At 35.7% G+C, this 13,501-nt stretch overlaps 1 protein-coding gene across 1 annotated transcript in view; it reads right to left on the bottom strand.

Moving 5' to 3' along the window:
• The window catches only part of TTC13 (tetratricopeptide repeat domain 13), a 139,231-nt gene that overhangs the window by 80,413 nt on the left and 45,317 nt on the right, over nt 1–13,501 (bottom strand). Inside the window, exons 4-6 of the mRNA XM_007938492.2 lie at nt 12,662–12,732; nt 3,261–3,326; nt 1,640–1,732 (exon numbers count right to left, since the gene is read on the bottom strand). Of these exons, the coding sequence (XP_007936683.1) occupies nt 1,640–1,732; nt 3,261–3,326; nt 12,662–12,732 (230 nt within the window). The remainder of the gene's footprint in view (nt 1–1,639; nt 1,733–3,260; nt 3,327–12,661; nt 12,733–13,501) is intronic.

Here is a 13,501-nt window from a genome sequence, read left to right as displayed (position 1 = left end):
CCCCTTCCTCCTGCTCTTCCGGCCTGCTACTCTGTGCTACGCCTGTGCTTACCTTGCTCCGGAAGACCTGGTCCCTCTCGGTAGGGTAACAAGGGAACGTGTTCAGTGCAGATCAGTGAGTAAGCACAAGCCCGCCTTGTTTCAGTGCCTTATTTCTAGGTACCTTTAATTAAATTCACATCTTATAATAATCTTTCAAAATAAAATTTGAGTAATGGAGGGAGAAAACATCAGTACTCCTTCCCTAGAGCATGTCATCAAATTAGCCATCAAATCCTCACATGAAAACCAAAAAGACTCTCTCATACAGTAATTAACAAATTACAATCACTTAACACTTTAGCAGTTACAATCCAAAATAGAAACGAGATGAATTATACCACTGAAAAGGAATTTTATTTAAAAAATCAAATTTCCAACAAGACATAAAATTTACCTTAAGAAACTAAACTAAAATTTAGGACACTATAATTTTGAGGGAGCTCAATGCCTAAAGCATTTGACTGATAATCAAAAGAGTTCAAATGCACCAAGCCACTCTGTCGAAGGAACGGGGGGCAATCTACTTCCATGAACATTTACTGCCTTGGAAACCCAATGGGGGTTGCTATGAGTCACAATCAACTCTATGGCAGTGGTTTTGGTTTCTGGTTTTTGAGAGACACAAAAGCAGTTTTAAAATGACTAAACTCTTAGTGTTTCCATTACTTGCTGTTTTCCTCCCCAAAAAGAGATATAAAAGGTCATTTTTTTCATTAGTCCAACTGTAAATCATGCTGTATCAGATGATGAAAGTTTTATTCAGATAGTACATTAACATAAATCCTAAAGCATTTATATGATTCAATGTGTATAAAATGGACACTACATAAAATATGGAGAGTTTACTACTATTTTATGAAAACAGTAAAACCAACACATTTCCATTTACACACACTCTTTTCTCCGTTCCAAACATCCTTCTCCATTTCATGTCCCCAAGAAATGGGCTTGCATCCAGTGTCATTGTCTCAGTCACCTTCCTCAAATATTCTCGTCACTCACTTCCTCTCACCAGCACCGTCAGACAGTGCCTCCTCTGTTGTTTAACAAGCACATCTTAGTTTCCATTCTGGCAAGTATGACATGGTATTTTCACCACATTTTACCTCTCTGTCTTTACTTCAAGTCCAAAGTTCCTTTAAGGTCTCACTATAATCACCCTTACCAGATCCATGTATTTAGGTAGACAGGTATATATACAAACACACACATACATACATCAATGGATTGCTCCTTCAAAAGGTTAAAAATTTCATTTTGACCGAAGTGTCCTATTAAGTTTTGCCAAAGTACCATATAGACAGTAAATATCACATGTGATGTATTTTTTAATGAACACTGATAGCAGTAGTACAAGTGTATATCATAACAACATTTTTTTTACTAAATAGTATTATTATATGTTAGATAAGAAGGATCACTCAGTCCACAGTGTTCTAGTAATTTCAACTCTGTTTAAGGGCATTAAGTACCTATGGAGGAAAACACAATGGAATAAAGGAACTTAAAATTTACAAGTAATAAAATAACAGGAAAAAAGAAATCCAAGATTCAACTAATCCAGTAGTGAGAAAGGGAAAAAGAAAACCGCACTCACTTCTGCTCGCTGCTCAAATACCTCTGGACGATCTGGTTCCAAGGTAATTACTCGGCTCAATTCAAACAGAGCAAGCTCAGCATTCTTAATGTCCTTAAAAAGGCATTAGCTTAGTATAAGACATACTGTTACTCAAAACCAGGCTGAAAAGATTTTCTGAAAAAACTGGTAATTTAGTAATGATATAATTGACTTTCTAGAAGTAAATATGAAGCCAAGATAAACAAGATATGGCATTATAATTTTAATTTATTTAATTCACTTAAGTCTATCTACCCATCAATAGCACCTTTAACCTGGCAGCCTTCCAGAAGTTCCACAGATGGCATTAAAAAGTATATTTTCTAAATTTACACTATCTAAAGTCTCAATCAATGGCCTTCAAGGATAAGTTTGTGGCTACCAACATGTGAAACGATGCAGACCAATGACAACAGGGGTTGAAAAGAGACCAAGTCAGCTTTAATCAAAACCACAAGCCTATTGATAATATACCTCTACTTGAAAAAGTCTGGGTTATTGCTCTTAAAATTTGCCACAGCAAGTATCCTACTTTTATATTAAAAATATTTCTTAAAACTCAAGTATAACTTTCTTTAAAGATGCAAATTTTATGTCAAGATACAAAATTAAAAGAGATGAGGATAAGGAAGAAGTAGTTTAGCTATGAACAATAGCTAAACAATTGCTATAGAGTAATTTTCATACTCATCATTTACTGACCCTCTGACTACAACACTGTTCCCTACCTAAAACCACCTCCCCCATTCCAAATTCTGAATTCTTAGTCCTCTATGTTTCGGATGATCAAACACAGGCCTAAGGATGTAATAAAGCGTACAAATATTATGTAAAATTTCTCTAACAGGCCAGCTTCGTGTAATATTTTTATTGGTGAAACACCTGATATTTCTCTCTCAAAGCATATCATTTGAATATTTTTAGCCTACAACAAGACAAATAGAAAAAGTTGGTGTCTAATGTTCCAGACTTAAAATTTAGAGATCTGAATCTTAAACTATAATCTCAAGTAAGTCTTAATTTTTACACCATAGTGTCTTTATTTGTATAAAATATGGTTATTACAATCTTTCTCCTGCCTTCCTCAGAGACTTAAGAGGAATAATTAATCATGAGTACAAAGATATTATACGTATCTGAGAAAAACTGTGGTAACAAAATAAGTTTTACACATTAAAAAAAAATTTTTGTTCTTTTATTCAATTTTAAAACTGTGAAAAGAATTCAAAATCCAAGTCCTACTGTAACTGTTGATAACTGATCTCTGCTTTGAACAAAGAACATTTCTTAGGAATGCAGTCAAACTCTCCGGCTTTTCTTGGTCTATGTCCAGTACATCAAGAAATCAAGTTTAGACAAGGGAAAACTATCCTTTTGGAGTGGAAGTGTGGCAAAATCGACCTTCAGAAGACCTGGGTAGAGATCCCAAGTCTACCACTTACTAGCCATCTGATCTTGAGTAAATTATTCCATTGCCATTTGCTCATTTATAAAACTGAAAAAACACCACTACTCATGCCATAAGAGCTCACTAAACAGTAAACGGCTCCATGTGACCCCTTAGCCCTGTCAGGTAATGTAAGCACTATGGCATACTCACATGTAGTCCCTTCTTTCCATAGGCTATCCCTCGGCCATAAATTGCACTAACCAGATCAGGTTCCTCCTAGTCAGACCAAAACAGAAACACGTCAAAAACTATAAACAAAACAAAACAAAAAATCAGTTCTGCTTAATGCACGTTAACGCCACAAATGAGAAGCTCTACTTCTTTATACTACTACTACTCATAAGTCAATACAAGTAGCCCCCAATCTGGAGAGTCTGTATCCTACAAGTTTGTTTGAATGAAATATGTACTAAGAGTTTTACATTAGAACAAAATAATAGAATAAAGGGAAGGAAATCAACATTACTGAACACCTATTAAATATCAGGCACTATGGCTAGCTTCTTCTATATAGCATCTTGTTTAATTTAATCCTCTCAACAATTCTATGACGTGGCAGCATTAGCAATCATACCTTAGTGACATAAACAAGTATGAGTTAAGTATTGGATAATGCCTCTTACTAGTTCCCTTTCAAATGTCCACAAAATAACTGGAAAAGGAAAGAACCCTTCAGAGTCATCATAATGAGGAACAAGAAGTAGGTCCACTCCACAATCTGGTCCAAAGTATCAGCTGGTTCTGGTCCATCAAGTCCTTACGCCACTACACATGTCAGTGGTATGAACTACCGTATTTGCTAAGTACAATGCCTCTAGCCAACATTTAACCCCTGCAATTTTTTTACCTTTTTCTGAATCCTTTGCTCTGCATTTAAGAAAGAAGAGTAAGCAACCTATGGCTATGAGGTCCTGGGTGAAACTCTTAACACTCTTTAGGAATTTTAACAGAACTACAACACATAAGATGCTTTATAGATGAACCTATTGTTCAGTTTCAAATCTAAGGTAGGTATCTGCCAGCATTGCAGAAGAACATATCAACGTCAATGATGAGTAAATGGGAAAAGACGAAGAGAAAGATGCCACGCATTTTTTTTTTTTTAAGGGCTACTTTAAACAGAATGGCTACATCTCTCAAGTGGCAAACAACCCAACCGACAGATTGCTTGCTTACACTGTGTATTATAAAAATAGGAAAAATTCAACTTAAAAAAATTCCCAAATTTCAGCTTCTCTTGCAAAATCAAAAGCTCCAACAATGACAGGTCCACATTTTGGCAGTGTTAACATGGCAAAAATAAAGAGATAATAAATAACTACAGCTAAGCAGTGGCTGCCTCTTTCGATGGTGCATACCCTGCTCCCTTTTACCTCTACTACATCACAGCACTTCACTTAGTTCATTTAAGTTACCTCCCTGGTCTCCCCTATATCTTTATATTTGTAATTTATATATGAAAGGATTCTATATTTCCCAAGGGGGAAAAAAAGCACAAGTTACAGAATTGTAGAGGAATGGTAGTTATATGTTACAAATAATACATGTGTTTGTGAGTCAGTATATGCACAGGAAAAACCTCTCCAAAGTATTAACTGTAATTACTTCTGGAGGTTAGGATTACTAGATATATTCCCATCCTGTTCTTGTATTCTTTTTAATTTTTTAAAGTAAATATGCATACATTTATAATTAGGAAAATGTTTTAATCAATGTATGTTTCATCATAGAAAATGAAGAGATGCATAGAAAACAAAGTAAAGGGTGCCCTTTAATCCTGCACCAACAATAACTACTTTGTTGTTGTTATGTGAGACATTTCAATATCTTTGCTGGCTTAAAGAAGGGCAGAATCAGGCGGGGCGGGGGTAGGCACAGTAACTGGCTTAGAGGGAGGGATATAAAGGTATGGCTACAGAGGGAGGAAGACAGGGGAAAAAAAGTTACCTACTGAGGAATCAAAATGAGATTGCCTTAGATTTTTCTATAGCAGTAACACATGCCAGAAGACAAAGTCAACAGGACAAAGTCTCCAGTAAGACTAGGGAAAGAGCTGGTGAGCCAACATAGCCCATTCTTTGTGATGACACTCTTGAGGAGAATTAATGTTACTCTCAGAATTGTTCAGGAGCTCTGGTAGCATAGTGCCTAAGGCACTTGACTGCTCACCAGAAGGCTGGCGGTTCAAACCCACCAGCCACTCCTCGGAAGGAAGGTTGGGCAATCCTACTTCCGTAGTGATACTGCCTCGGAAACCCAAGGAGGGGTCGCTATGAGTCGGGGCCGACTCGACGGCAAACAACAACAACAACAACTCAGAATTGTTCAGCCTTAAAATATATCATCCAAGCAAGAGGTGAATCAGAAATGGTATACTATTTATGGTTATTCTATTTATGTGATTAGCATTCCCAAGTACCCTGATGCCAGCACCAGCCACTTTGGGAGTTATTGTCATGTCCCTAATACAGAATCCTAGCAATTTTACCTCTTAAGTATATCTGATATCCATTCCACTTCATCAGTCACTTGATATAGCTTTTAATCCTTCTTTCTTACTTGTTTTTTTCCCAATCTATTCTCCAGATCTCTATAAAAAATAATCTAACATTAAAGTTGTGTCACTTCCCAACTGAAACTATTCAATGTCTTCTCAATACCTACGATTGTGACTTCAAACTTCTTTTACTCCAATGCATAGTAAGAAATACATTTTACACTGCAATCCAGGACACAATAGATAGATGCATAACACACATACACACACACACAGAGACAAGAAGTAGTAAAGGTTTTGTTAAGTCATACATAGCTTTACGATACAAAATGTAATCTGATACTTACTAGCCTACTATATTACATTTTTTTAAAAGCACTAGTCTTGCTCAGCTGCTAACCCAAAAGTCAGTGGTTTGAACCCACCAGCCATTCTGTGGGAAAGAGATGTGGCAGTCTGCTTCTGTAAAGATTTACAGCCTTGGAAACCCTATAGGGAAGTTCAACTCTGTCCTATAGGATTGCTATGAGTCAGAATTGACTCGATGGCAAAGGGTATAGGGGTAGTCTTGACACACCAATTAATTTCAGGTCCTACTAAAAAGTTGCTGTTATGTTCCATCGAGTCAATTCGAACTCATTGCCACACTCTACGACTGAGTAGAACTGTCCCCTAGGGTTTCCTGGGCTATAATCTTTATGGAAGCATATTGCCAGGTTTTTTCTCCTACAGAGTAGCTGGTGAGTTTGAACTGCTGACCTTTTGGCTAGCAGCTAAGCACTTAAACATTGCATGACCTGGGCACCTACTAAAGGGCTGTAACTCACAATTTGAAAAATAATTAGGTAACATCTACATGCCTTTGCAGAAGATACTGCTCAGTTTCCCGCCTTGCTGTTCAGGCTTATCTCCTCCCACTCCCTCCCTCATTTTATACTTTAGAAATTAGAGCTATTTAAGCCACCCAGGGGCACCTCAGAAGACAAGCCTGGTCATCTGCTTCTAAAATGTCACAGCTGTGAAAACTCTATAGTGTAGTTCTACTCTGCACACATGGGGTCAACAGGAGTCAGAATCCACTAGACAGTAACTAACAACAGTTCTCTAGATGCCACATGCTCTCCCAAACTCAATAGCAAATGCTACTACTCCCTCTCCATCCTTAAGTTTCAGCTGAAAGTCTACCTCTTCTCTGACTCCTTCCTGGAAAATAAAGCTGCTCCTTCTCCTCTGCTCCCACTGCACATTGTACAAACTTTAATCATTCGTTCAACAAGTATTTATTCAGGGATTCTGATGTGCGGACCCATGGCCAGAGAGTACGGCAGCTATCCTACAGTAGTGGTCCCTTCCCATCCTGAAGCCCTGATCTACACCAGCCCTGGAGACTGACCACTAAGCACTTTCTTACTTCTCAGCAGTGAATCATTTATTGTGGGCAACTGTAAAGTATTAACATTTTACTTAATTTACTCTCTCTTTTTAGATTTTTTTTTTAATAACATAAAAGGATGTATAATTATTATGATTATTATACTTATTATCTAGTATTAAGTGTTCTTAAATTTAAATAACTGATTTTATTACTTGCCTAGATTGATACACCTTTGCTTATTTATTATTTTATTATTGCGTTTGGATGTTAACAATAAGTCAAAAGTCTATCTTTATGGAATGTTATAATTAGTTTTAATTTGCAAATAAAAAACAATGTTTACTTCTACAAATAATGGGCTTAGAATAATAATTTATCAAAGTAATTTTGAGTGTATAAGTGTAATATTTATATTTTAAACAGTTTTCAGGATTTTAATGACTTAAATGAAAATTAGTATTTCAAACTTCCAAGTTTACTTACTTTATGCAAGAACAAAATAATATTATAGTAAGATAGTTGCTTTAATGGAATTATGTCCATTTAGATGTCCCTAATCACAATCTATCTCCTGATTTCATAAAGAACTAACATATTATCCTCATTACATAACTTACATGTTGTTGTTGTTGTTATGTGCTGTCGAGTCGGACCCGACTCATAGCGACCCCTCCTTGGGTTTCTGAGGCAGTATCACTTCAGAAGTAGATTGCCCCATCTTCCTTCCGAGGAGTGGCTGGTGGGTTTGAACCGCCAGCCTTCTGATTAGCAGTCAAGTGCCTTAGGCACTATGCTACCAGAGCTCCCTATAACTTACATAGTGATTTATAAATTTAATTTTTTTTTTATTTTTCTACAAGCCTGGCTTTTTAAACTAAAGTTGCAAAGTTATAAGGTTTGAAGACAAACATGTAAACTAAAAGTCATCACATAAGCAATGTAACCAGTTACTGTCAACTCTGATTCATGGCAACTCCACGGGTGTCAAAGTAGAACTGTGCTCCAAAGGGTTATCAATGGCTGACTTTTCAGAAGCAGACTGCCAGGACTGTCTTCCAAGGTGCTGCTGGGTGAACCTGAACCTCCAACTTTTTGGTTACCAGCTGAGTGTGTTAACTGTTTCCACAACTCAGGAACTCCCATAAGCAAAGTAATGAGGATTAAATACTAGCCTAAGTATCTTATTTACCAGGGAATTATAAAATGAAGCAATGATGGCAAACCATGCAGACACACATACATACTTTCACAAATGATGAATCTAATAAAATCCAAGCACCCATGGTCTCCTTTGTTTTCAGCATTTTATGAATGGAATCAGATACAACAGTCTGGTGTTTTGTACTGGAGTTGGCTGGTTTTCCAAAAGCAAAGTTTTGTCAAGACTTAACTAAACTCAAGAAAACTGAAAATTTTGTATATGAACAGTTATCACATTGCAGATTTAGTGTTTAAAAAAAAAGGGGTTTGTTGACCTAAAAATAGACTTTTGAACATCTGGAAGATCCTATAAGAAACAGGTAAAAATATATTAATGTACTGACAAATATTATTTTCTACTGATATGTAGTTCAGTTATAATCTGAATAACTAAAAAGTGGTAGAGCAGCATCCATGTGTGCTTGAGGAAAAGTTTCATCACTATTCTTTTTTATTTATTTATTCTTGTTTTTACAGTGTTCCCTTCCCTCCCCTCCCACCTCATCACTATTCTTAAATACTGAATATGAAAAAGTGCTATAGGGACAAAATTTTATTTCATTACCACAAGAAATTTTTACATCACTTTGTCAATTAAAAAAAGAAGAAGAAGAAGACCAATAGTTGCACCTCAGATGGCAGCTCACAAGCTTTTAAGATGTCAGGTACTTCTCACCAAAGTAGGATGTATCACATTTCCTCTGTTGACTATGTTGTACCAAATGATCTTGATGTTCCCCAAGACTATAGTTCTGAGTCCCCAGGCCCAGCAACTCTTTCTCTTAGGGTTTTTGGTGACAGCTAAGGAGTTTCAATAACTTTGTTCCCTGTATGCTCTACTATATTCATAGATATATCTGTAGCATATGTAAATACATACCTATGTAAATACATAGAAATATCTTGTCAAACCTATATATATATTCATGGGTATAGTCCCATTCTTCTTCCCACACCTGTTCAGCTTGCATGTCTATCTATGTATCTACTCATAGATTATTGTTATCACTGTTATTGCAGAATGGTATTGCCTTTAACTCTTGTGCTCCTCTCCCATCTGGAGTGAAGAAGAATGAAGAAAAGACAAGACACATGGAAACAATGAGTCCAAAGGACTAATGGACCATGCGAATATCAGCCTCCTCAATCCTGAGACCAAAAGAACTAGATGGTACCTGGCTACAACTACCAACTACTTTGAAAGGGATCACATTAGAAGGTCATGGATACAGTGGGAGAAAAATGTAGAACAAAACTCAAAATCTTAAAAAGTCCAGGCTTCCTTGTCAAATAGACACTGGCAGGACCCCAAAAACAATGGCCCTTAGTCACCCTTTGGACCTGGAACTGAACTCACTCCTATGGTTCAATTCTCAGCCAAATAATAGCTCTACAAAGTGGATGATAACACTAGGAAGGTATACACTTCTCAGAACAATCAACTATTGGAGATCAAAAGAGCAGCATTTCCCCACACACAAAAGTTCAGAAGGCACAAAGGGTTAGGAGAGAAGGAGGAATGGAAATGAGATACACTGGGAAGAAGTGGGAAGAATTACACTAAGGAGACTGCAATCAGTGACATGAAACAAAATGTGTGTAAACTGTAGTATGGAAAACTGATTTGCTCTGTAAACTTTCACCCAAATCACAATAAGGTTTTTTTTTTTTTTTTTTAGCGCAATTTAGATGAAAGAATAAGCATACCTTCAAAATACAATTTAAAGAGACTGGTTCATGCAAATTCTGATTTGTGGTGAGAAAGAAGTTTTTGTTAAAGAAGCAGTAACTATTCTACAGCCATTTGCTACCAATAATTTGTGTCGTTTCTTGATGGCATTAGCTATTGAGAATCTGAAGAAATCAACCAGAAGCTCGTGAACAGGAATGCGTGCAGCAATTTCAAACATAAAGCCTAATAAGGTTTTGTCCAGAAAAGCAGAATCAAGTAAGATTCTAATCTTATTAATTAAAAAAAAAAATTAATTTAATATCTATCATATATTTTCATTTATCATAATCATATAATAAAAGAAAATGTGACAAATTTCCACCAAGCTTTATATGGATGCTTTCAAATCTGCTCGTTTATCCCAGTGTACCATGAAAGCCAAACTCACTGCTGTTGAGTTGAACCTGACTCATAATGACCCCTCCTTGGGTTTCTGAGGTGGTATCACTATGGAAGTAGATTGTCCAACCTACCTTCCGAGGAGTGGCTGGTGGGTGTAAACTGCCAGCCTTCTGGATAGTAATCAAATGCCTTAAGCACTATGTTACTGAGCTCCTCCAGTGTACCATACAAGTATGATTTTCCACATGTGCCATGATGTGAAAAAGGCTGGAAAGCATTCAAATAAGTGGTAGAAGAGAGAAAGCACCAAGAAAAGCACCACCAGGAGAACAGGGGGCACTCTCTTTGCCATATGAAAATATGTTATAAATGATCACTCAATTCTTTCTTCCATGGACCTGGAGTATTTGAATATTTTGCTGCTGCTTCATCCTCCACTCTTCTCCAGTCAATAGTTGATATCACCAGAAAAGCAGGCCATCCTTATAATCCATACATATTCTCAAAGAAAACTGATTTGAAAGCAATCAATTGTACCACATATTGATGAAATGCTATATAAAAATTTTAATACATTAGAATCTTTTCTTTGTACAAAAGGAAATTCTGATTTGCTTTCTGAATGCAATTATAAGAGAAGAATAATTAGATAATTTTTTATTATTAAATATATTTTCTTCAATATCATTACACTGCCTTCAACTATAATGGCAACAGTATTTTTCAAAAAGTTACATTAATTGATAATATGTCTGCAAGTTCCTACTGTTTTCTGCTGTTGGTTACCAGAAAATTAACTGATATTTGCTCATGTATGTATCAAAACAAAGGTTCAAACAAGGGTTCAAGTATAAACTGTAATAAGTGCTTATTCACCTTCTATAATATTTCAATGCTAAACAAAAAGGTGATTTTTAAAACTATTTATAGTCCATTCTTTGTATTTCAAACTCCACTAAGGATTATTTCATATTCTTTATTTTTTATATTTCATACTCTTCAGCATCAAAACACACAGCTGCTTTGATATGAGAACCTCAAAATAACAACTATATTTAAAAAAAAAAAAACCTCATCAATTTTTGAGAACTAAGATGGAAGTGGGAGCTCTGGTGGTGTAGTGCCTAAGGCATTTGAGTGCTAACCAGAAGGCTGGCAGTTCAAACCCACCAGTCACCCCTTGGAAGGAAGATTGGGCAATCTACTTCCGTAGTGATACTGCCTTGTAAACCCAAGGAGGGGTCACTATGAGTTGGATCTGACTTGAGGGCAATGGTTTTTTTTTTTTAAGATAGAATTATCAACATAATTAATCCTATTTTTGAAAAAAGAAAATAAAAGCAGGGCTAAAATTTCAGAATTAATATTTTAAAATTAATTCTACCTGCTAGATTTTAAGCTATCTGTCGGTTCTTACTATGATTAGCATGGATGAATATACTAGAATGGCACTTTGAATAGCTAAAATTTACTAAGAACTTATTATGTGCTGGGCACTGGGTACTAAGTACTTTATGTATTTCATTTAAACCTAACAAGAATTTTTTAGAGGTGGTTATTATTATCCCCATAACAAAGGAGGTCAGATACCTACCTTGCTTAATATGTAGCAGAATAGATTAAAACTTGGATATATCTGTACTCTGCCAGACAATAAATAGTAAAGCTCAAACAGTGAATGCAGGTAAGTAGCCACAAAGAAACAAAATCACCAAGGTTAGGCTTCAATACAGGTCTCTCCTGCAACTCTTACATGTGTGTATTTATGCATTTTATCTTAGCCAGACTTTAATTTAGCCCCCAGTCAATTAAGGCACATATGTTTCCAATGAAGAGTCTCATTGCCCAATCTTCCTTCCGAGGAGTGGCTGGTGGGTTTGAACCTCCAGCCTTCTGGTAAGCAGTCAAATGCCTTAGGCACTACCCCCACCAGAGCTCCTGAGGAGTCTCATAATTATCCTTTAAGATAAAAAACAAATCATTGACTGTAACTTAAGTCATTATGTAGATCCAACACCTGTAAAGAAAAGAAACATCTGGAATTTCAAATGTCCTCATCTTATGACAGATACCATGGTGGAGAGGAAAGTGAGCTGAAACAAGTCTTTGTCTTTTTAAACTTGCACTTGTATCCCATCTTTTCCACCTCACGGTTGGGAGACTATGAACATATTACTTGACCTCATTAGATCTCATGTTCATCATTTGGAATAAAGTAATGCTGCAAAGATTAAATGAGAGCACGTTATCAGGCCTTGCACCAAAAAGTACCCACTCAATGTGATTTCCTTTACTTTCTTGTAGAGTCTTAGAACAAATGTTTTATTTCAGCACTTTAGCTATGTATAAATCCATTATTTTCATCATGAAAATAAACTTGAAATTATATACGGAAGAAAAAGTACCTGAAGCATTGTTGAAAAATGCCTTATCGCTTCATCATAGAGACCACTGCCAATCAACACATAAGCAATAGCTATGAAAAAAAATACAAAAATATTGGAGGAAATGATAAAAGATCTCAGTCTGGAATCAGTAACTCTAAATTCTTTGTTAAATCTTAAAATATAACTCTAAGAACTGACAGTAAAAGACAATCTAGAAAAAAATAAAATATCATGGAATTGTTTTACCTTGAACTTTCTACCACTCAACAACCTTCTAATTCTATCTAGATTTTTTAAGTCATCTATAAAATATTTGTCTATAAGAAGAATTATCTTTTTCCAACTCCATAACTCACTTCCAAATCCCAAATAACTTTTATCATTTTTCTACTAATATATGAAAAGAGCTATTAGTAAGCCTGAATAATAGCCAAATAACATTGCAATGTGATTTTACTGTGAAAGTTAATGAGAAATACTCAAATAGCATCATTAGATTAAATATTCCTGGAGATGCTTAATTTACTGTCAATTACCTAGTATGAACAAAAACAGGGGCTCAAATTAATATAAAGCCTATAAATATTTAATGAAGTTCAGAAAATTCATACCACTGCAATGCAATGACAGCCTTTCCTCCACCTCTACTATTCAAAATATAGTCAAAATACTATCCCAAATATACATTAAAGATGAAGAAACAGTTTTTAATTAAATTGTTTAGATGATAGTTTGAAATTAGAGCCATGATAATTTCTTAAAACATAGCAAGATTTTACAACTATGAGACCAGAAGAACTAGATGGTGCCCAGCTACCACTGCCATCCACTTGGAAGGGATGTAGGAGATCCTACATA

Source organism: Orycteropus afer, unplaced genomic scaffold (assembly GCF_000298275.1).
Source record: "Orycteropus afer afer isolate SDZICR_OR568_19922 unplaced genomic scaffold, OryAfe1.0 scaffold00050, whole genome shotgun sequence".
Classification (NCBI taxonomy): Eukaryota; Metazoa; Chordata; class Mammalia; order Tubulidentata; family Orycteropodidae; genus Orycteropus; species Orycteropus afer.
This window is presented reverse-complemented; position numbering and strand designations above follow the sequence as displayed.